The sequence below is a fragment of the Acinonyx jubatus genome, chromosome C2, assembly GCF_027475565.1.
Source record: "Acinonyx jubatus isolate Ajub_Pintada_27869175 chromosome C2, VMU_Ajub_asm_v1.0, whole genome shotgun sequence".
Classification (NCBI taxonomy): Eukaryota; Metazoa; Chordata; class Mammalia; order Carnivora; family Felidae; genus Acinonyx; species Acinonyx jubatus.
The window spans coordinates 58,288,048-58,309,660 of NC_069384.1; the positions used below are offsets into that span (position 1 = coordinate 58,288,048).

Genomic DNA, 21,613 nt, shown 5'->3' on the forward strand with positions numbered 1-21,613 from the left:
TTTCTTGGTTTTGATAGCATTAATTTCTGTTCTAATCTTTATTATTTCCTTTCTTCTTCTGGTTTTGGGTTTTATTTGCTGTTCTTTTTCCAGCTCCTTAAGGCGTAAGTTTAGGTTGTGTATCTGAGATCTTTCTTTCTTCTTTAGGAAGGCCTGGATTGCTATATACTTTCCTCTTATGACTGCCTTTGCTGCATCCCAGAGGTTTTGGGTTGTGGTACTATCATTTTTATTGACTTCCGTATACTTTTTAATTTCCCCTTTAACTGCTTGGTTAGCCCATTCATTCTTTAGTAGGATGTTCTTTAGTCTGTAAGTATTTGTTACCTTTCCAAATTTTTTCTTGTGGTTGATTTCGAGTTCCATAGCATTGTGGTCTGAAAATATGCACGGTATGATCTCGATCTTTTTGTACTTACTTAGGGCTGATTTGTGTCCTAGTATATGGTCTATTATGAAGAATGTTTCATGTACACTGGAGAAGAACGTATATTCTGTTGTTTTAGGATGAAATGTTCTGAATATATCTGTTAAGTCCATCTGGTCCAATGTGTCATTCAAAGCCATTGTTTCCTTGTTGATTTTTTGATTAGATGATATGTCCATTGCTGTGTGGGGTGTTGAAGTCTCCTACTATTATGGTATTACTATCAATGAGTTTCTTCATGTTTGTGATTAATTGATTTATATATTTGCGTGCTCTCAAATTTGGTGCATAGATGTTTACAATTGTTAGGTCTTCTTGGTCTATCAACCCCTTGATTATGATATAATGCCATTCTGCATCTCTTGATACAGACTTTATTTTGAAGTCTAGATTGTTTGCTATAAGTATGGCTACTCTGGCTTTCTTTTGTTGACCATTAGCATGAGAGATGGTTCTCCATTCCTTTATTTTCAATCTGTAGGTGTCTTTAGGTCTAAAGTGGGTCTCTTGTAAACAGCATATAGACGGATCTTATTTCCTTATCTATTCTGTTACCCTATGTCTTTTGATTGGAGCATTGAGTCCATTGATGTTTAGAGTAAGTACTGAAAGATATGAATTTATTGCCATTATGATGTTTGTAGAGATGGAGTTTCTGGTGGTGTTCTCTGGTCCTTTCCAATCTTTTGTTGCTTTTATATATATATATATGTGTGTGTGTGTGTATATATATATATATATATATATATATATATATATATTTATATTTATTTTAATCTTTTCTCCCCTCAGAGTCCCCCTTAAAATTTCTTGCAGGGCTGGTTTAGTGGTCACAAACTCCTTAATTTTTGTTTGTCTGGGAAACTTTTTATCTCTCCTTCTATTTTGCATGACAGCCTTGCTGGATAAAGAATTCTTGGCTGCATATTTTTCTGATTCAGCACACTGAATATATTCCACCACTCCTTTCTGGCCTGCCAGGTTTCTGTGGATAGGTCTGCTGCAAACCTGATCTGTCTTCCCTTGTAGGTTAGGGACTTTTTTCCCTTGCTGCTTTCATGATTCTCTCCTTGCCTGAGTATTTTGTGAATTTGACTATGATATGCCTTGTTGATGGTCAGTTTTTGTTGAATCTAATGGGAGTCCTCTGTGCTTCCTGGATTTTGTTGTCTGTGTCTTTCCCCAGGTTAGGAGTTTTCCGCTATGATTTGATCACATAATCCTCCTACCCCTATTTCTCTCTCTTCCTCCTCTGGGACCCCTATGATTTTGATGTTGTTCCTTTTTAATGAGTCACTGATTTCTCTAATTCTTAAATCGTGCTCTTTTGCCTTAATCTCCCTCTTTTTTTTCTGCTTCATTATTCTCCATAAGTCTGTCCTCTAGATCACTGATTATCTGCTTTGTCTCGTCCATCCTTGCCGCCGCTGCATCCATCCATGATTGCAGCTCAGTTATAACATTTTTAATTTCATTCTGGCTATTTTTTACTTCTTTTATCTCTGTAGAAGGGTGTTCTAATCTATTTTTGACTCGAGCTAGTATTCTTATTATTGTGATTCTAAATTCTGGTTCAGACGTCTTGTTTGTATCTGTGTTTGTTAAATCCCTGGCTGTCATTTCTTCGTGCTCTTTCTTTTGGGCGAATTCTTTCATTTTGTCATTTTGAAGGGAGAAAGGGCATTAATAAGGTAGAAAAATTGAAATTAAAAAAATTCAAATTAAAAAAATATTAAAATTAAAAATTAAACACACACACACACACACACAAATTGAATAGATGATGCTAGATCCTAGCTGTGTTTTGGTCTGGGTGTTCAAAGTGGCTTGTCAGATTAGAGAAATGAAAAAAAAAAAAGTGGAAGGGAGAAAAAAGAAAAAAAAAGGAAATCATTTTAGAAATTGAAAAAATGAATACATTACAGTAGACTAAAATGAGATGACGTGGGTAAAATAGAATTTGAAAAAATATACACAAAAGTAGAGAATATAGTAGAAAAAAATTAAAGAAAAATATTTTAATAAAAATTAAAAAGAAATATGATTTTTTTAATTTCTGTATTTAAGAAAAAAGAAAAGAAACAAAAAAGAGAAAAAAGATAAAAAAAGAAAAGAAAAAAAGAAATCGTTTGAAAATTTGAAAAAGTGGATACACTTAGTAGACTGAAATAAAATGATGGGAGTAAGATAGACTTTGAAAAAATTGACATAAAAGCAAAAAATATAGTAATAAAAATTAAATAAAAATATTTTTAAAGAAACTGAAAGTAAAAATGAAGTTTTTCTCTTTCTGCATTCAAGAAACAGAAAAGAAATGAAAAAGAGAAAAAAAGAAAAAGAAAGAAAAAAAGGAAATTGTTTGAAAATTTAAAAAGGTGAGTACACTGAAGTAGACTAAAATAATATGACGGAAGTAAAGTAGAATTTGAAAAATTTACACAAAATTTAAAAATATAGTAATCAAAATTAAAGACAGATATTTTTAACAAGAACTGAAAATAAAAATGAGGTTTTTTTCTTTCTGTATTTAAGAAAAAGAAAAGAATTGTAAAAGAGAAAAAGGAAAAAGAGAAAAAAAATTGAATAGACGAACCTGCTAACAGTTTGAAGTAGGACTGAAATTGTTTCATTTTCCCCTAGAGGTCAGGCCATGTACCTCTTTACAGTCTATAAATTAAGCTGGGGGTGACATTTGTGTTCTTGAAGAGTGAAGTTGGCCCAGTTGGGCGGGGCTCGGTGTAACAGCTCTGCTCTCCACTAGATGGCGCTGCTAGCCTACTGGGGTGGATTGTTGCAGTGCTTGTAGGTGCGCATACGCATGCGCGGCAGCCGTGAAAATGGCGCCACCCAGCTACGCAGTGTGTTTTCCTGGATCAGCAATTGCACACCGGTCCTCCGTCTTCAGCTCTCATCCACTCCCCGCTTTTCCACTCTCCATGACCAGGCCCCAGGCTGTACCTCTCTCCCAACTTTTGTCTCAGATGTGGCTGTTTTCCCTGGCCTCTTCCGAAGGACTGCAGCTTTGACCCGTTCAGATCTTCTGAGGGAGAGTCTCACTGAGCAATGGCCAAAAGAGCAATGGCCAAATGTCAGCTGCACCGAGGAACGCCTGCTGGACCCTGGTTGCTGGTGCCCTAAGACTGCAGCCAGGTGCCAGCTCGCCCCCAAAAAAGATTGCAAGACAGTGTAGCATCAGCATTTCAGGGATTATGGAAAATCACAACACACATCTGGCACCAAGCTTCACCCTCAATGACCTTGCTCCAGCACCAGTGAATGTGGCTGCCTTCCGGGGTCTGCTGGGACCAGGTGGCTTCAACAGGCTCTACCAAATGTCCTTCCAGCAGTGGAACCACTTTTCCCTGTGTGGCCAAAGAACCTCCTGGATCCCACTCTGTTCCTGGGGATTCACCTTTTCCACCAGAGCACCGCCGGGTATCGAGCTGCAGAGTTGCAGACTTTGCACTCCCCTTGTTTACAGTCTTAATGGAATTTAAAACCTCTCCTTTCTCCTTTCTCCCTTTTTAGTTTAGTCCCTGTGGCTGTTTCCAATTTTCCACTTTCTCTCCAGCTGTTTTTGGGGAGGAGTGCTTTTCCCATATGCTTCCCACCTCCCCAGTGTCTGTCCTCTCTCTGCCTGCAAAAGGGGTTCCCTACCTTTCACGGCTTCTTGCTCCCCAAGTTCAACTCTTTGTGTCGCATACCTGCTGAATTCTGTGGCTCAGGTTGTGCAGATTGTTGTGTTAATCTTCCAATCAGTTTTCTAGGTGTGTAGGATGTTTTAGTGTTGGTCTGACTGTATTTCATGGAGGCCAGACACACACAAAAAGCTTCCATGCTGTTCCGCCATCTTGGCTCCTCCCCCTATTATTTTGAATTTTTAAATTCAAATTCAGCATACATTTATTGAGTACTCACTCTGTAAAAGACGATGTGCTAGGCCCTTTGGAAAATATAAAAATAGCTGAGACTGGACATCTGCCCTCATGGATCTCATACTTCAGTGGTGGGGACACATGTACCCAAATATGTGTAAAGCCAAGGGTCTTAAAAATCCACAAAGTACTATAAAAAAAAGTACTATGGTGGGGCAATGTCTAGTTCAGAACATGACCTATGGTAACGTTTCACAGATGCAGTAGCATTGAAGAGACAGCGGTCTTTCTAAAGGCAGGGAGAGGTAAACGTCTTCATCACAGGAAGAACAGCACAAGCCAGGCAGAAAATGCAGCCATGAAGGATGAGGAGAAATTTCAAATTTCTGCAAAAGCTGGATAGTGGCAATGTACATAGGAATAAGAGTCAAGTCAGTGGAAGATCAGATTCAAAAGGTACGGTGGAACTATCTTAATCTGGTATCCATACATTTAAAAAATGCAGTAATAAATTCAATCTCCTTGTAAAGAACAATGCTGACTGTGAGAAGTTAACTAAAGATCTGGAGTGACTGGGAGAACATGGATGGTGTCTCCCGAAAGCTTGACAACAGCATGAAGATGGACGCTCTGTGGTCCTCCAGGTGCGTGCGTGCGCACTGCCTGTGTATCTGCTGGTTTCTGCTGGCCAAAGAGAGCCCTTGCCTAAGAACAGCTGCACTTGGCAAGTCTCGAGTCTGTTTCACCATCCTGCAGAGGTAGGAGTTGGATAGTTTATGCGCTATGATTTCACAGTCCTCTGGGGAGGCTGCCAAAGAAAGCATGTTTTGGATAGGAATCTGAAAAAAAGTAAAAAAATAAAATAAAATAAAAATAAAAATTTGAAATACCCGAGGCGAGTTTGGCTTAGAGATAAGGTTTCACATCCAGCTCCTCCCTAGGCTTCGCCATTTAATCATCCTCCAGGACACGGGGGCTGCCATGGATAGTGATTAGGACTCCTTGGGCTGCATCAGCAAACACCCTCCTTTGATAGGCAGTTGGAAGGTAATGGGACTTGGGTTTTAGTTGCAAGGGAATGGTGGAAAATGTTACAAAAAGCCGACCTCCTTTGCCCCCATTGAAATGGCTGCCTTTCTCTGCACATTTTATGTTGCTTCGGAGAGAATTACAAAAGACAGATGCTTCTTGCTGGAATGTTAGTTGTTTCATCTTTCTTTCTAGTCCCAAGACATTTACTGTAGTTTCTTGGAGCAGACATCTTGAGCCACGCCTTCGTTTTCAAATGTCTTGTAAATGGTGTTGTGTTGGGATTTTCCATAATATGGAATACGGGAAAGTCCGTGGGAGAGCGTTTTGGGTGTTTTTGTTGTTGTTGTTGTTTTGCTTTTAAGGTATTATGTCGTAGATGGTGTCCTCAGGCCAAAAGCCTCAAATTGGGAGTGCATAAACTGTAAGTAAACTGTAAGCTGCTGTCGTCAGACATGAAATACATAACCTGGTCTGGCCTCTAGGGCTTCAGCCAGGTGTACAGAGATGCTTATGTCCATTTCAATGATCGCTAGCAATACACAAAATAATCTTTGCAATTGCATGATCTATTTTCACACTAACCATAAAGGAGAACTGCTTTGTCTTCAGGTTCTGAGGTCCCTATGGAGCCTCAGAAAGCAGCAGAGTAGACAACATGCCCTTCAGAAACATAGTAAAACTCGTGTGTTAGCTACAAACCACCCTGCTCAATAGGTCTGTTGCTCTCTCTTTTCATAAAGATAACGTGTTTCATAAAGGTAATGAGATACAAGAGAAACTAGCAAGGGGGCAAGCTCAGTCGGTTAAGTGTCCAACTTCAGCTCAGGTCATGATCTCATGGTTCATGGGTTCGAGCCCCATGTTGGGTTCTGTGTTGACAGCTTAGAGCTAGGAGCCTGCTTTGGACTCTGTGTCTCCCTCTCTCTCTGTCCCTCCACCATTTGTGCTCTGGTCTCTCTGTCTCAAAAATAAAATAAAAACATTTTTAAAAATTATTAAAAATTATAAAAAAAGAAACTAACAAGATGTGATGTACTCAAGCATTTTCATCATGTTAAGGCACAAGAGTAAATAATTAATGTCATAAATAACCTCATTTTCCCAGGAGGATCACATTCTTATTAACAGGCAAATCACAACAGCAATTTGGAAAGCGATTCATTTCTCTGCTCCTAAAGAATCTTAACATTTGGTGGGCCTTCACAAATCTTTTTGTTTTAGTGTATCTTGTTTAAATTAATTTCTTCTGATTTGGAGACTGTGTACATTTTTTTCTTGCCCTCTTGTTAAATTTTCAAATTGTCTTGATTAGTCCCATGGCCTCCCCACTACCTGTGCAGAGATGATCACTTCCCCCCTCTCTAGTGATTGCCATACTCTACGGAGCTCTCTCCTCAATGTATGGGAACTTCAAGGTAGAGGACATAACTGGAAAAGGAAATCTATGTCTGTGGCTGTCTGTGTGTGGGGTTTTTGTATTTTAGGTAGGAGAGATGTTTTAGGGCAGAACACACTGTGAACTTTTTTTTTTTTTAACATTTCTATGTGTGTCTAAAAGCCATTTGAAAACAGGGATGAATAACAAGGCTTTGTGTTTCTATAGCATTTTCCCCAAGGACGTTCATAAATTTATAAAGACTATCCTCAAAACCCTCTCTTCAGCTGGGTTAAGAGCAAGAATTATTTCCTTATTTAATTAGAGGAAACCAAAATAAGGAGAAGTAGCTCAACTTTGCAGGCTTTACCCTGCTTAGAAGCTGAGTCCCGCCCTTTGGAGATGAGTGACATCATCCCGCCAACCCACTGCCTCTCTAGACTGAGCTCCCCTGCCTCTCTTTGGTTCTCTACTGTGTATAAGCCAATGTTCTTGGCTCCTTATTTGATCTTAAAATCAGTGTTGGGTGAATCAGTCAGAAGATTTGGACATTCTGTTCAGAAAATGTTATAAATTCATCAAGATTTGCTTGATCTGCAAAACGCTCCTGGCATTCTCAATAGAATAGCATTCTTGTGTCCCCAGATGACTTTCTGATATGTAGGACTTGTATGGGATGATACAGTCTCCCCATTGCCCTGAGACATGCTCTGTCACAGCCCCCTGCCTTCATCCATGTTGTCTTCCCTCCTACCATGACTTTCTTCTCTGCCCTTGTCCACCTACAGCATTCCTGTGCATCTTTTAGAACTCAGCTTGACTGTTACCATCTTCTTCACTAAGGCTTTCCAGGCATTCTCCAGTTCTGCTTCCTTACTAAAGTTCCAGGTTTTGTTCAGGTCTCTATTCATTCCTCTCTGACTAAAATATGTGCCACGTGAAAGGTGCTGACTTTAGCCCAGTTGCACAAAAGACCTAATCATCATAAGCATGATCTCAGTCTCTTTGCCAGAGATTGGATAAAGAATTGTCCTGTGGTCTTGGCCAATCAGACAAGAGAGGAAACAAGTGGGGGTGGGGCCTGGGGAAGGCTGTTCATCCTCATGAGTAAGATGGGATTTGAGGAAGAGGAGGTCAGCCCTCTTCCTCTGGACATGATGTATGGTCTTGGGGTGGCTGCCATCTTCTCACTTCCAGCCTGAGGATGAAGCAAACACTGATGATGGCAGAGCACAGATGAGCATAAAATCTAGGCCTTTCAAGATTTCATACAACTATTGAAACAACTAGGCTTGAAGTTGGTTCTACTCCTGGATGCCTTCTTCTATAAAATAATAAAGGTCTTTTTTGATTAAGTCAGAATACTGCTTTCTGTTTATTGCAGCTGAAAGCCTCCTAATTCACCCAATGCTTTTCCTGACCTACAGCCCACACATTCAGTCAGAATTGAGTATTCCTTCCTTTGATTGCCATGGCACTGGGTACATACCTCTATTACAGCATCAGTACTGGACTTTAATGATCTGCCTTTCCTTGCTGGCTTCTTGTCATCTCTCACTTTAAATTTTAAATCCCAGACCAGTTTCTTGGTCACCCTTGGTTTCTCATCACCAGTCCTGCCAACTGCTGCCTTCTACATACTGTTTTCCCCAGGATGTGGGTAGAGTTCCTTCTTCCTTCACTTCTAAATCACCATTAATCACATAAAGGCTGTTATTTATAACAGACTTTAAATGTTAACAGAGAGGCATCCTTCATTCTAAAATTCTTTATCTACCTTATCATGGAAAATTTATGACCAACCAACTCTCTTTTTGTATCTAAGACCTAGTCTACTTCTTCATTTACCTGATTCCTCAAGGGCCTCTCCAAATTCCAATCACTAGAGCCCCAAAACACTTTTAAAAAAATTATGCTGATCATTTTAGTTCCCATTATTTTGGTATCCCCAATGCATTCCACAAGCTGAGCTTTACCTTTCCTTCTCAAACTGTTGGTGTATTTCCCTAAACAAGATTTTCTCTGAACAAAAAACCACAATTTCCTCTTCTGCCTCTTCTCTTGCTTCCAGATTATAGAAAGGACTGAAGTGCGATTTAAACAAGCAATTTTAAAAATTTTATCCATTGTGCTTGTATTCTCAAAGTGCAGGTGTGATAGATATCCTTGGCATGTGGTGACACTCAATTTTTAATAGTAGCATCCAGTCCTTCCTTGAAGATAGCAATTAATCTTATGAGTATTTCATGTGTTATTTCATTTTTTCATTTTGTCATCTTTTTTAATACTCCCATAAATTCCCTCTTGAACCCCAACTCTCACTCCAAATAAAACAAAGTGTAAAGTCCACATTATGGGCGCTCTCATCAGCAAGCAAATCAAGTTCACACTCCAGCTGGCTTCTTAGTGACACCCAACAGTTACTTAACTCTGAGTGCCTTAGTTTCCTGTTTTGTAAAACAAGGAAGTCAGCCTACTTATCTGTAGCTTCCTTCCATCTTTAGAATACCACATAGGCTTCTAAAAAGTCATGGGAGATGAGACATGGGGTTGGACACAAGAAGTAGAAAAGGCCAGCTAATTTTATTTGTAGTCCCAGCCATCTGCTGCTATTAACGCTAACAAGCAGCTGTTTGCTCTTTAGTGATCAAGGCTCAAGACCCCATTTAAGAAATAAGTAAGTACTAATCTTGGTTTAACCACCAAGAGATTCTCTCATGTCCTTTTTCCTGAAATAAGACTGTTAATATCCACCCTTATCTCATTTAATTAAAAAAAAATGTTTCTACTAAAATTAAGTGGCAAGAGTAGTGCAATTCAAGATTTAGAACCCCAAAATTTTTTTCTCCTTAATTTTAACAATTTTTCCTTCCTTCTGTAATTGTCCCCAAATTACCCAAGTAGACGTAAAGAATTCGTAAATGGACAGGCAGTTGTCTGGAAAAATTAAAGAAAGGATTACTGTCTGAATTTAGATTTTAGCTTGCTTCAAAATGTTAAAAGAATTAAGTTGAAGCACCATCTAGTGGCTCTCCACTGTGTTTTGCTAAAGGTTGCTCCCAATTTCCCTCAATTTCAGATGACACTTAATTTATTGGGCATATATATGCATATATGTGCTTAGAAAAGAAAAAAATGTTTTTTATCTTTATGCAAGGGTGGATAAAGAGGTTGAGAGACAGTAGCTATAGCTTTTCACTCTTCCAGTCTGATATCGCATAGAAAACCATGGCAGTGAAGAAGCATGAATTCAGATAAATCCCTTCCATGAATAATGGAGTCTTTTCATTTCAATAATGGCAGGAAAGGGATTAACACAATAAAGCCCCATAGATTTCAGTTCCTCTGTTTCTCCTGATCACATCTCTCTGAGTCCAAGACAGTGTCTTTATCTTCCCAATCCTGTAATGCAGACATGTCCTCACATGTCTAGGGATGGGCTATTAGATGATCTTTGCACATCTCCAGATTCCCAAGCCCTTTCCTATCAAACGCCCATAACATCCTTCAGGTTTACATAACCAGCAATTCTTCTGGAACTGTTATAGAGATGGCTCTCATACCTATCATTACTATCTTCTGAAGTTACATCTGTTGCATAATCTCTATGGGAAGAATGAAAATAGACCATGAAAAATGTGCGTGAAGAGAGTATAACCTATTGCAAGACTGACCACAAACCTTGAAATTGGCAAATTAGGTATTTGCATTAACCAGGATTAAGTTCAACTGTGTATGGAGTAAAACTCAAAATAACAGTGGCATGAACAAAATAGTATATTTTCTCTCACACAAAAGAATTTTATGGTAGGTAGTCTAGGGTTGATAGGCAACTCCATGGTCATTAGGGCCCAGGATCTTTCTGTCTTTCTTTTCCACTCTCTTAGTGAGTGGCTTCCATCCTCAATGTCATCCATCCAATGTCAAGGCCCAAGTTGGCTGCTGGGCCTCCCATCATTATATCAGTGGTGTAGTCCAGGAGATAAGGGGGAAGAACAAAAGAGGATCTCTTCTTTCTTTCTAAAGAGCTTTCCAAAAAATATCACACAAGATTTATGTTTACACCTCATTTGTGAAAATTTTAATGGGTAGTCATACACAGTTGCAAGGGAAACTGAAAAATGTCTTTTATTTAAGTGTGTCTCCATACTAAATAAAATTGGAGTTATGTTATTAAACAATGTACCAGCGATACCACAATAATATCACAATAATGCTGTGCAACAATCACAAAACCTCTGTGACAACAATTGCTTAAATGTCTAGGATTATCTGAGGGCCAGGTAGGCAGCTCTTCCGATTTTGAATGAGCTTCTCCCTTGCCTAAGAGATGATTAAATATCGGATTACCTAGACTGGCCTCAACCGAGGTGGGGAATGGGACTAGCATGAACCAGCTCTGCTCTACATGTTTCTCATACTCTAGCAGATTACCCCAGGCATGTTCTTATGGACTAGCAATAGAAACACACAGAACCTCTTGAGACCTAGGCTCAACACCAGTACACTGACATTTCTGCCCTGATTTGATTGGCTTAAAGCAAATGATATGGGTTAGGGAAACATGCACTTTATGTTTCCAACTTTAAAGTCACTGACAAATTACATGGCTAGAGGGAGGGGCAAAGATTAAAAATCATGAATACAATCTGCCCCAAAGAGAAAGAGAAGATGAGTATTGGATTAGGCAACTAGCAGTCTGTGCCACAGTGTTTTTGAGTCTGTGAAAGATTTATGGTACTAGACTTTTCCCCATTCTATGTCCTGTTGTAAATATGAGGGAATTATAATAAAAGCAAAGAGAGAAAAGAGCTAATATATGTTGTACGTGAAATTATTTACTTATCTATTTCTTGGCTCATGTTCGGTTACTAATAGAGTAGGTATTAATCTTAGCACTCATCCTATCCTCCACGGTAGACAGAGACTGGCCAAATGTACCCAAAACCTGACTTTATTTCTGCCAAGGCTACTATGCTACATTTATCAACTTAGAAATTAGGGTGGCCACGTGACAAGTACTAGCCAATAGAATGTGAGCAGAAGTCATTACTACTCCAGGCCTGGTTCATAAAAACCTCCCACATGAATCCCCCATTCTCTCTCTCTTTCCCATTCACTGGATGAATGGAGGGTACTCTGACAAGGGCAGAACCATAGGATAAAATGTTAGCTTAGAGCAGAACCACTCCTGTTCCCTGCCCTAGAGTCACCAACCTGCCCCGGGATATTAAGTGAGTGAGAATTAAACCTTTGCGGTATGAATACACTGAGATTGGGAGGTTGTTTGTTTCAACAATCAGACTATCCTACTCATATATTATCTTCCAGATAGTAGTATGCATTCATTTTCTTTCTTCAAGCCTTGCTAAAAATAAAAGTAATAGCCTGAATCACCTGCCACCTTACAAAAGAAATTCTTCTATTAAATGAAAGGACACTTTTTACTATAAGATTACCATATATATCAGTGAAGATAGGGTTCCTGTTTACAGTGGCCCTAGCATAGGTTGGGGTTTCCCCAAGAACCCTTATTCTTCCACCATTAATCCATTCCAACCTGGATTGCTGACAAGAGAGAGAATTGAGACAATGGAGCTCCAAAAGGTGAGGTGATATTCAGCACTGTCTCCAGTGACTCTAACAACTCCTTATTTGGAATCAACTTATAATTTCTTCAAAAATAAAGGCAGTGCTAAAAATGACTCCTGGCCATTTATTCAATGATCAAGCCAAACATGCAATACATCTGTCCCACTACTTACTAGCAAGCAAGAAAAGGATGAGAGGTCAGCTACCGGTCGACTTGAAGGCAATGTTTGTAGTGGCTCCTGACATTGCAAAATTAGCATATTAAGAGGGCAGAGGAAAGGGGAAGCTAGGATGAAAGCACTAGCCAAAGAACGCAAGGGGTGTAGAAAAACAGCCCTGCATTGTTATTTGCCTTTTGCTGACTCATCTTCCTCTTAGGCTGAGAAGCAGGGCTGTTTCTTGTTTGCAAGTAAGGACTCAGTAGGGCAAAGGGGAAAGTAGATTAGTCATCCTAGGCATTTGTGATGGCAGGCAACAAGCTTTCACATGTGTGTAAATACACATATGCTAAGAGTTTGAAACAGAATTTGCCAACTATCACATGGATTCTCATAAACACAAAGATATCAAATAGTGACAAGAGCGGTTGAGTTTGACGTTGAAACCGAAGACTGATCATAACTGGCTGCTTTTTTGTGATGTCTCATCAAATCTAAATCGACTTCCAGATTCTTCAATTTTCATGCTCTATGAAAGGAAAAAAACCATAAAATATATAATTAAGCATGGGGGGCCTGGATGGCTCAGTCAGTTAAGCCTCTGACTCTTGATTTCGGCTCAGATCACCATCTCACATTTTGTGAGTTCAAGCCCTGCATTGGGCTCTGTGCTGACAGTGCAGAGCCTGCTTGAGATTCTCTCTCCTTCAATCTGACCCTCTCACACATGCTCTCTCTCTCTCTCAAAATAAATAAATAACCTTAAATAGAAAGTAAACATAGGGTCTGGGTGCCTGGGTGGCTCAGTCGGTTAAGTGTTCAACTTCAGCTCAGGTCATGATCTCATGGTTCATGAGTTTGAGCCCTGCATCGGGACCTGTGCTGACAACTCAGAGCCTGGAGTCTGTTTCCAATTCTCTCTCTCTTTCTCTCTCTCTCTCTCTGTCACTCTCTTGCTCACACTCTGTCTCTCTCTCTCAAAAATAAATAAACATTAAAAATTTTTTTTAAGTAAAAATAAAATAAAAATATATAATTAAGTAGAAATGAATACAAGCCTTCAGAGGCATAGAAATGAAAGAGTAAACACTTAAGAAACTCCAGTTGAACTTTTTATTTCCCTCCCAGAGAATTCTTGAAGGGTGCCCTGGGTCAGGTTATCTCTCAGTAGGCAGTGTAATGAATCAGAAGATTTTGTCCAGGGCTGCAGGCATCTTTTCCTGGGCTCTCAGGTGTTAATAAAGCTTGTACATCAAAGAAGGGGCTAAGGGAACAGACAGTATGCCAAAAAATATGTCCAGCTTTTCCCAGAACATTGTAGACTCAAAGTCTTACAATGATGTCATCTTTCTAATGAGTCTATATATTTTTTTAGTCTTTATTTCCTACCTGCAATCTTTTATTCTCTGGAAGTAGATGAATCCCACAATGACGAGGATAACCAGGAATAGAGAAAATTTCACATAGAGAACGATCAGTAAGGTTGATGGTGGAAATCCCAGGACTATGACACCTTTAAATACAGGCAACACAGGCGGGGTAAAGAGTCATTTCAAGGTTCCTCTAATGAACAAAATAGGGTCAATTGTTTAAAAGAGACTTCTAAAATATTCTTAAAAGTTCACAGACTGTCATAATCAAAAACATTTTCTAGACTACAATTCAAATGCTGCTAAGATATTCTTTCATGACAGAGTTTAGGAACTGTGTCTATATTTTATATACAGTCGACTTCCAATAAATATTTTCTGAATGAATAAATGTACAGTGAGTATCGTTAGTACTTTGCAATTTTATAAGAAAAAAGGAAATATAATTTCTAATTTCTGTGTAAATGTTAGTCTTTGGGGGTATTAACATTTTGAGCACTATCTGATAATACTTTTCACACGGAGGAGAAATTTTGTCACTGAGTTGCTGGAACCCCTTTATTTAGTAGGATATTTTATGTCTTCCTACTTTCATTTATTTATCTATAAAATGGCCCCCAGAATTATGAATAAATTATAATTATGAATAAATTATAAATAAATGAAAAGATAAAATGAAACTAATTAGGACTATCATTCTGAAGTTTTTCTTCTGTGAAAATGGCAACCAAAGTAAATTATTCTGACATTTGGCTCCAAAAGTGATGTCATCCTGTTAAATAACCTGCTCATATACTAAACTAGAAGAATGTCAGACAGTCTCCTTCTTTGGCACTTTCAGAGAAGAGGAAGACACAGTCTCAGCCCTCAAAAAGCTCACAATCCAATTAGAGAAGTCCGATCCATACAAATGAAAAGATCACTTATAAGAGGGCAAACAGTGCTAAGTGAGCATTACAGATCATAAATCATCTAAGGAATAAGAAAACTGTATCAACTCCACCTGGGAGGTCAGAGCGAAGTGGAATTTGAACTGAGCCTTGCCAATAACAGGATTAAATAGGTTAAGAAAAGAAGGAAGAACTTGTAAAGGGAAAGAAATAATTAAAAAAAAAAAACTTGAAGAATTCATTATCTTAATTCAAATGTAATGGAGCAGAGAGCGGGGTACATAGAGATGAAGTCTGGGATGGTCTGAACCTAATTCTGTAGTTATTTGTATGTGTCAGGCACTGTGCCAGACCCTGTGGATACAAAAATGAAGACTATGGTTCCTACTCTCTAGGAGTTTATGATGCACTGGGAATCAGAGAAGCAGACCATCAATTACAGGACCATGAAGTACTCAGAGGCATACATGGGGCATTACATGAGCACAGAGTAGGAACAGCTAACCAAACTGCAGGGCAAAAGAAAATTATCCCAGAGAAACTATATCAAACTAAGTTTTAAAACTTCAATAGAAATTGAACAAATGAAATGAAAGAAGAGAGTATGAGGAAAGAAGTGCATTGTGGAGAGGTAGCAATTGCATGTATGACGTACAATTGAGGGGCCCAAACAGCCCCACATGCATGGGTACAGACCAAAGATTAGCAAGACAGGAGGCTAAGGAGAGTGGCAGATCAAAGGGGTTTAGCTTTCCAAGAGACAAAGAGAGGCCACTGGGGCTAAAATGTTTTTCATTTCAGAAAAATCACTCTGGCAACACCGTAGGTGATAAATTGGAGGGAGGTAAGCTAGGGGTCAAAAGACCTGTTACAAGGATATTGTAATAATTCTGGTGAGGGATGATCATGTGCTCACCCAAGCAAAGGAGAAAAAGAAAAAGGTCTAGATTTAAGAAAAAAAATTTAAGATAAAATCAGCATAACATAGTGACTGATTTTGAATATGGGAAATAAGGAAGAGCGATATTGTAGGATATCTTTAATTTTCTGGCTTGAGTCATTTATCAAGACAAAATATAAGTATGGAGCTTATGAAGGAGTACAGAAGAGGGATTCCTTTTCAGGAATATGCAAATTGAGGTGCCCTTGATGCACCATTTGAAGACATTCAATTGGAAATTGGTTTTGTTCATATAGCCAAGGAGTGAAATCTGGGCTAAATATATATATTTGACAGTCAAGAATCAGGTGGTAGTTGGAGCCACATGTATGGATGAGATCCTTCAAGGAATAGGGGTAAAGGTGAAAAGAGAATACAGTCAATGATGTAACTCTTAGAAATGCCTTCCTTCATGGAATGAGTAGATGGAAATCAATCTATTAAGAACATTAAGAAGTTGACTAAAGAACCAAGTAATTATGGGAAGAAAATAGGTGAGAAGAGAGGAAAGGCCATATCAAATATCACAGAGAAGCTAATTAATAACTTAGAGTTAAAATTTTATATTTCGTTTGACATCTGAGAGATCTTTGGCTTTTTGTTAGAACATTTCCTGTGCAGAGAGATTCCAGGAGAGTTAAGGAGTAGATGTGAGGTAATTTAGAAGAGACAGTGAATATAGATGCCTCTTTTAAAAAATCTTGGATATGAGTGAAAGGCAAGAGCTAAGAGTTTGGGGAAGTCATAGCATATACTTTTTTTTTTTTAATGTTAATTTATTTTTGAGACAGACACAGAGCATGAACGGGGGAGGGTCAGAGAGAGAGAGGGAGACACAGAATCTGAAGCAGGTTCCAGGCTCCGAGCTGTCAGCACAGAGCCCAATGCGGGGCTCGAACTCACTGACCGTGAGATCATGACCTGAGCCGAAGTCGGACGCTCAACCGACTGAGCCACCCAGGCGCCCCCATAGCATCTACTTTTAAACATGAGAGGAAAACAGGAAAGTTCATATAATCAGCCTTAAGGAAAGGATTTGTGGAACAAAAAAGACTGAACAAAAGAGAGCAAGGATAATTACTGAAGCAGAGTCTCTCAGGACTTGGAAGGGAAAAATGAGTATAGAGTATAGGTTAAATATTTGCTCTATGGCAGAGAAAGTCAGACGGGACTGCAGATAAATGCATACACCTAGAGATAAGAAGTATAAAATAACAACCTAGAGTGGGTGGGAGATTGAAAAAGGAAAATAAGGATGCCACAGCATGGATAGTGCGTGAAAACATTATCCCAAGTGAAAGAAGCCAGTAATAAAAGGCACATATTATATGGTCCTGTTTATGTGAAATGTCCAAAATGGGAAAATCTATAGATATAGAAAGTAGGTTAGTGGTTGCCTAAAGCTGGAGGATTTCTAGAATTAGAGAGTGACAGCCAAAGGATAGAGGTTTCTTTTTGGAGTGAGGAGTATGTTCTAAAATTGACTGTGGTGATGGTTGCATAGCTGAATGCACTAGAGACCGCTGAATGGTACACTTTAAATGGGTCAATTGTATGGTACATAAATTAGGTCTCAATAAAACTATTGCAAAAATAATGAATAAGAGATGTTATGAGGAATAATTAAGAGTATGTGATGGCTTTTAATAGTATAATAATGAATACAATAGCCAATATGTATTGATATAATCAATATAGTGGCTAACACTTACTAATATAAACATAAGAGCTAACATTGTGTTAGTATGGTAAATACATTAGCTAAAATATATTGAGTACCAACTATGTGATAGGCACCAGGTCAGGTAAATATATCATTCTTTTTAATGATCATAACTCTGTGAGGTGGGTTCTGTCATCCCATCTGCAGATGAAGAAAACATGAGATGTAACTAATTGGTGTGAAATCTTGTAATACATACAAATATCAAATCACTATGCTCTACATCTGAAATTAATTTACTGTGATATGTTAATTATATCTCCATTTTTTCAAAAGCCATGAGACAGAGAAATTAAATATTGTTTCAACTCACACAGCTGGTAAACAAGAAGCCATATTGTGCCAAAGGCTTTTCTTCTAACAACCAGGTTATACTTTCTAGAATAATATGAAGACATGGACCTTGTCTTTTCATCTTTATATGACAGCTTCAAACACATAAGAACATTCAATAAATATTTGGCAAATGAATTGATGTATAGGTTTCAGATGACAAGGAAGAGGAGGAAGGAAATCTCTCTTACTCAGAGTAACAAAAAGTGGTGATTACAAGAAATAAAAAGAAGGAAGGGATAATTATTGTTCTTATCTATCTACTAAATAAGTATTGTTAAATTATATAAAAGTTTTGCTATTTTATGTGAATATTAATTGCAAAGTACAAGTCAACAGATACTAAGTTAAAAAAAATTTTATGGATTCCAGAATGAAAGATATTTAGAGAATGTATTGATAAGAAATTATTTAATTTATTCCTTCTATTTGACACAGAAATGGGAACTATTTCCCTAGCATACTAACACATTATCCAGTTACATTTTAGAGAATATCTTCAAATTAGGAACACAAGCTTTCTTACTTTCTTCTTGGTGACTCATAATCAATAGAGGAAAATGCTGAGCAACAAGTTCATTACTCTAAATAAAATAGGTGATTACCTTGACTCAATTCTATGGACAGACTCCTGTTGCCAGTCAGATGGGACACAGAGCAGGACACCTTAGACACCCGGTGGTCCTCCCAGCGGCACGAACTCTGGACGGTCACTGTGTCACTGCCCAGTGGCTCTTCCACGGTGTGACAATCTCCCCCTGGGGTCCAGGAGATCTGTGCTGCTGGCTTCCCTGCAGCTGCCCTACACACGATAGTTTCATTCTCAAGTTGAAACAGCGTCACCTCGGGGGGCACTGCGGAGAAGCAGAGGAAAATGGGTCAGTCTTAACACACGGATATGGAATAGAGAGAGACATCTGTTTCAGTCCAAATCTGGTTATATGACATCCCACAATATACGATGCTCCTTACCTAACACTGTCAGGTGATATCCATGATAGAAATGCCCATGACTTGTGACCACTTCACACCTGTAATATCCATCATGAGTGATGGCCACTGGATCGATCTGAAGGGCAGGATTCCGATCAGGTCTGGAGTCCCAGGATATTGTCTCGTCACTACAGTTTATGGCCCTGGTCTCATTTGCATCTCTCCTGTAGGCTCTGGTGCAGGAAGGCTTGTCTCTGAGGATTATTTCCCATCTTATTGTTACCAGCACAGCTTTCTGGGTGATCGGAGGGCAAGAGAGCACAGCCTTTGTATCCACAGGTTTAGACAGGGAAGTGTTAGCTGAACACACACACAAAGCAAATGATGAAAGAAAAGGTTGATAAAGAAATCCATGTTAAGTTTTCTACAGCATATTCCATAAAGTATACTAGAACATGATTTTGCTACGCACAAAATGTATATAACATTTTAAAGCATTCCAAAGATAAACCCATTTTCTCCTATGTTGTGTGTTTTTAGATAATCTATATTTATTATATGTGTTAGAAATATTTTAAGGCCTGGGGCCCCTGGTGGCTCAGTCAGCTGAGTGACTCTATTTCAGATCAGGTCAAGAGCTCACAGTTTCTGAGTTTGCACCCCACATCAGGCTCCTCACTCACAGCACAGAGCCTGTTTGGGATTCTCTCTCCCTCTCTCTCTGCCCCTTCCCTGGTCTCTCTCCAAATAAATAAACGTAAAAAAAATTAAAGAAATTTTTAAGGGTTTAAATTTGATTCAGAAGTTTTGATATGTATGAAACAAACAAAAAACACAATATAAAATTAATGGACAAAATCATTATATCTAATATTTCGGCCATAGAGACTATTAGGTTTCTCTAATAACTCAAGCTTCTCGGGATAAAAAGTGGAAAAGTTGACCCAAGAGAGAAATTTTCTCTCCTACGTTTCAGTGCGAGACAATAAATCACTTAATATCAGAATGAAATGCCTATACCCAAAGGTGGGAATTCAGACAAACATAAATATAAGAAGCATGTGGTACTTTCATTATAAATAGCATGGTATTCCGGTTGACCAAGCTGCACAGTTTTTGAGTTCTTTTTATTTGGAGAATCACACAGTCATAAAATCAACAAGATCTTCCATCCTTCCTTTCCTTTGAATCACATGTATCCCACCAAACAGTTCGCCTGTGAACTTAGCTCACAGATTCTGTGTCTGACTTTCTACCTAATTATGAGGAATAAATGGAGAAGTTCACTCCTTCTGTCCATCTTTTGAAGTAAAAATTAAGCCCTGCAACCTACAAGTATTCTGCAATATATAAGCTCTGGCTCTCCCACAAACCTACATAATGTGTCCATGGCTGGGAGGGGTTTGCTGAGAGCAGATTGGGGGCATCGCTTGGGACGCACCAGTGACGCAAGTGAGTGGCAGGGAGCTCATCACTCTCACATGAGCAAAACCAGTTGTGAGAGGGCAAAGCTATCCAGATGGCGCTTGTGAGTGCTAACCCCTGCAGTGGAAATCTCTCCTCTCCTCTTCTGGTGTCACTTGCTTCTTGCGTGATGGACTCACGCCCTCGCATTTCACAAACAAATCACAATCCCATAACTATGTGAAGCAAGGGGGAGGATTTGAAAGCAGATCTAAGAGAGCAGTTAAATCCATGACTTAAGTGGCAACCCGCATGCACAGGGAAAATGCACCTTCGCCAAGGTTATAAATAAGCACGAAGGTGGCTGCTTGGAGAGCAGCTAGAGGTGGGTGTGGGTGAACATTCAGGTGCTCAAGGGCAGGATGTCGAAGATGAAACCACAAAGGGAAAAGGCTGAAGAACACGTTGTGAATTTTCTTTTGTGTTCTCAGGAGTTTTCACTTCTGCTTGTGAACAGTCTAAGGTTTTAATATTTTGCCCGCTATTGAGCCTCAAGATCTGACTCTATTCTTTTAAAGGAAATTACTAGCTAATTAAATAATCATATGTGTTTTAACAGGGGCGATGTCTCCAGAGAAGTGGCTCCCAGGGTGAGCATCCCAAGCACCATGGACAATCTCTGTTCTTTCACCTTCCTCTGCTCTAGGACCCTCCAGCAATCCCCCTTCACCTGTGATGGGACTTCTGTGATTCCTGTTAGTCACACTTTCTTTGTCCTCCTCTTTCTCTATTCACACCTGTTGCGATAATTTGCCAGTGACCAGTCACTCCCCCACACTCAGTGGGGTTGGCACCTGTCTAACAAATATAATCTCCTCACAGCCCTGTGATCAGCTACCGCAATTTCACCTCCTGCACACGGGGGAATAGCGGATGGATTCTCCTATTGGCTCCAGAACCAGCAGTCACCTTCCAGCTTCTCTGCATCCTGTGTCTATGACTCTCCTCCAGGCTCCTCCAGCCCTTCTGCACACAGACCAATCCCTATGAGATTTGGGGCTTTTCCCTTCTGTCCTCACTGCCAGATATTAGATTACCACCCCATCACCACACACCCGGATTCCTGCAGAAGTCTCCTGACGTCTGTGTCTGTCTCAAATCTCTCCCCTCTTCGGTTCACACCTGACCTTGCAGCAGGTCCAGGATTCTGGGACACGGGTGTGATCCCCTCCATCTAACACCCCTCAGAGACCTCTCCCTGCCCGAAGACAACACTTACATGTCTTGTGTTGCCTTTGAAAGCCCTCTTTTGCAGATGGACTCACCTTTGCCATCTTATCACGCCTCAGTCGCCCCCACACTTCGCAAAGAAAACACCAAGCACCGCTGCATATCTGGGTCTTTCCTCACATCGTTCCTGCAGACTGGGGTGGCCTACAGACCACTCTTTGTCCACGAAAACGCTCCTCTTCCCCTAAGAGCCATTTCACACGCTGCACCTGCTGTGAAGACTTCTCAGAGCCTTGCTGCTTCGCCTTCTCCTCTACACTCCCAGCACACT

At 39.5% G+C, this 21,613-nt stretch overlaps 1 protein-coding gene across 4 annotated transcripts in view; it reads right to left on the reverse strand.

The window, feature by feature from the left end:
• Positions 1 to 10,745: 10,745 nt before the first annotated feature.
• Positions 10,746 to 21,613, reverse strand: part of LOC106972287 (cell surface glycoprotein CD200 receptor 1-like) — a 148,218-nt gene continuing 137,350 nt past the window's right edge. For 3 of the 4 annotated variants that reach the window (XM_053220856.1, XM_027077496.2, XM_027077498.2), the window contains exons 4-7: positions 18,688 to 19,008; positions 18,321 to 18,569; positions 13,849 to 13,972; positions 13,015 to 13,723 (exon numbers count right to left, since the gene is read on the reverse strand). In XM_053220856.1, coding sequence (XP_053076831.1) covers positions 13,624 to 13,723; positions 13,849 to 13,972; positions 18,321 to 18,569; positions 18,688 to 19,008 — 794 coding nt within the window. In that variant the 3' untranslated portion in view covers positions 13,015 to 13,623. Of the gene's footprint in view, positions 12,989 to 13,014; positions 13,724 to 13,848; positions 13,973 to 18,320; positions 18,570 to 18,687; positions 19,009 to 21,613 lie in introns of those variants that run through there. The other variant, XM_053220858.1, reaches the window with a different exon arrangement.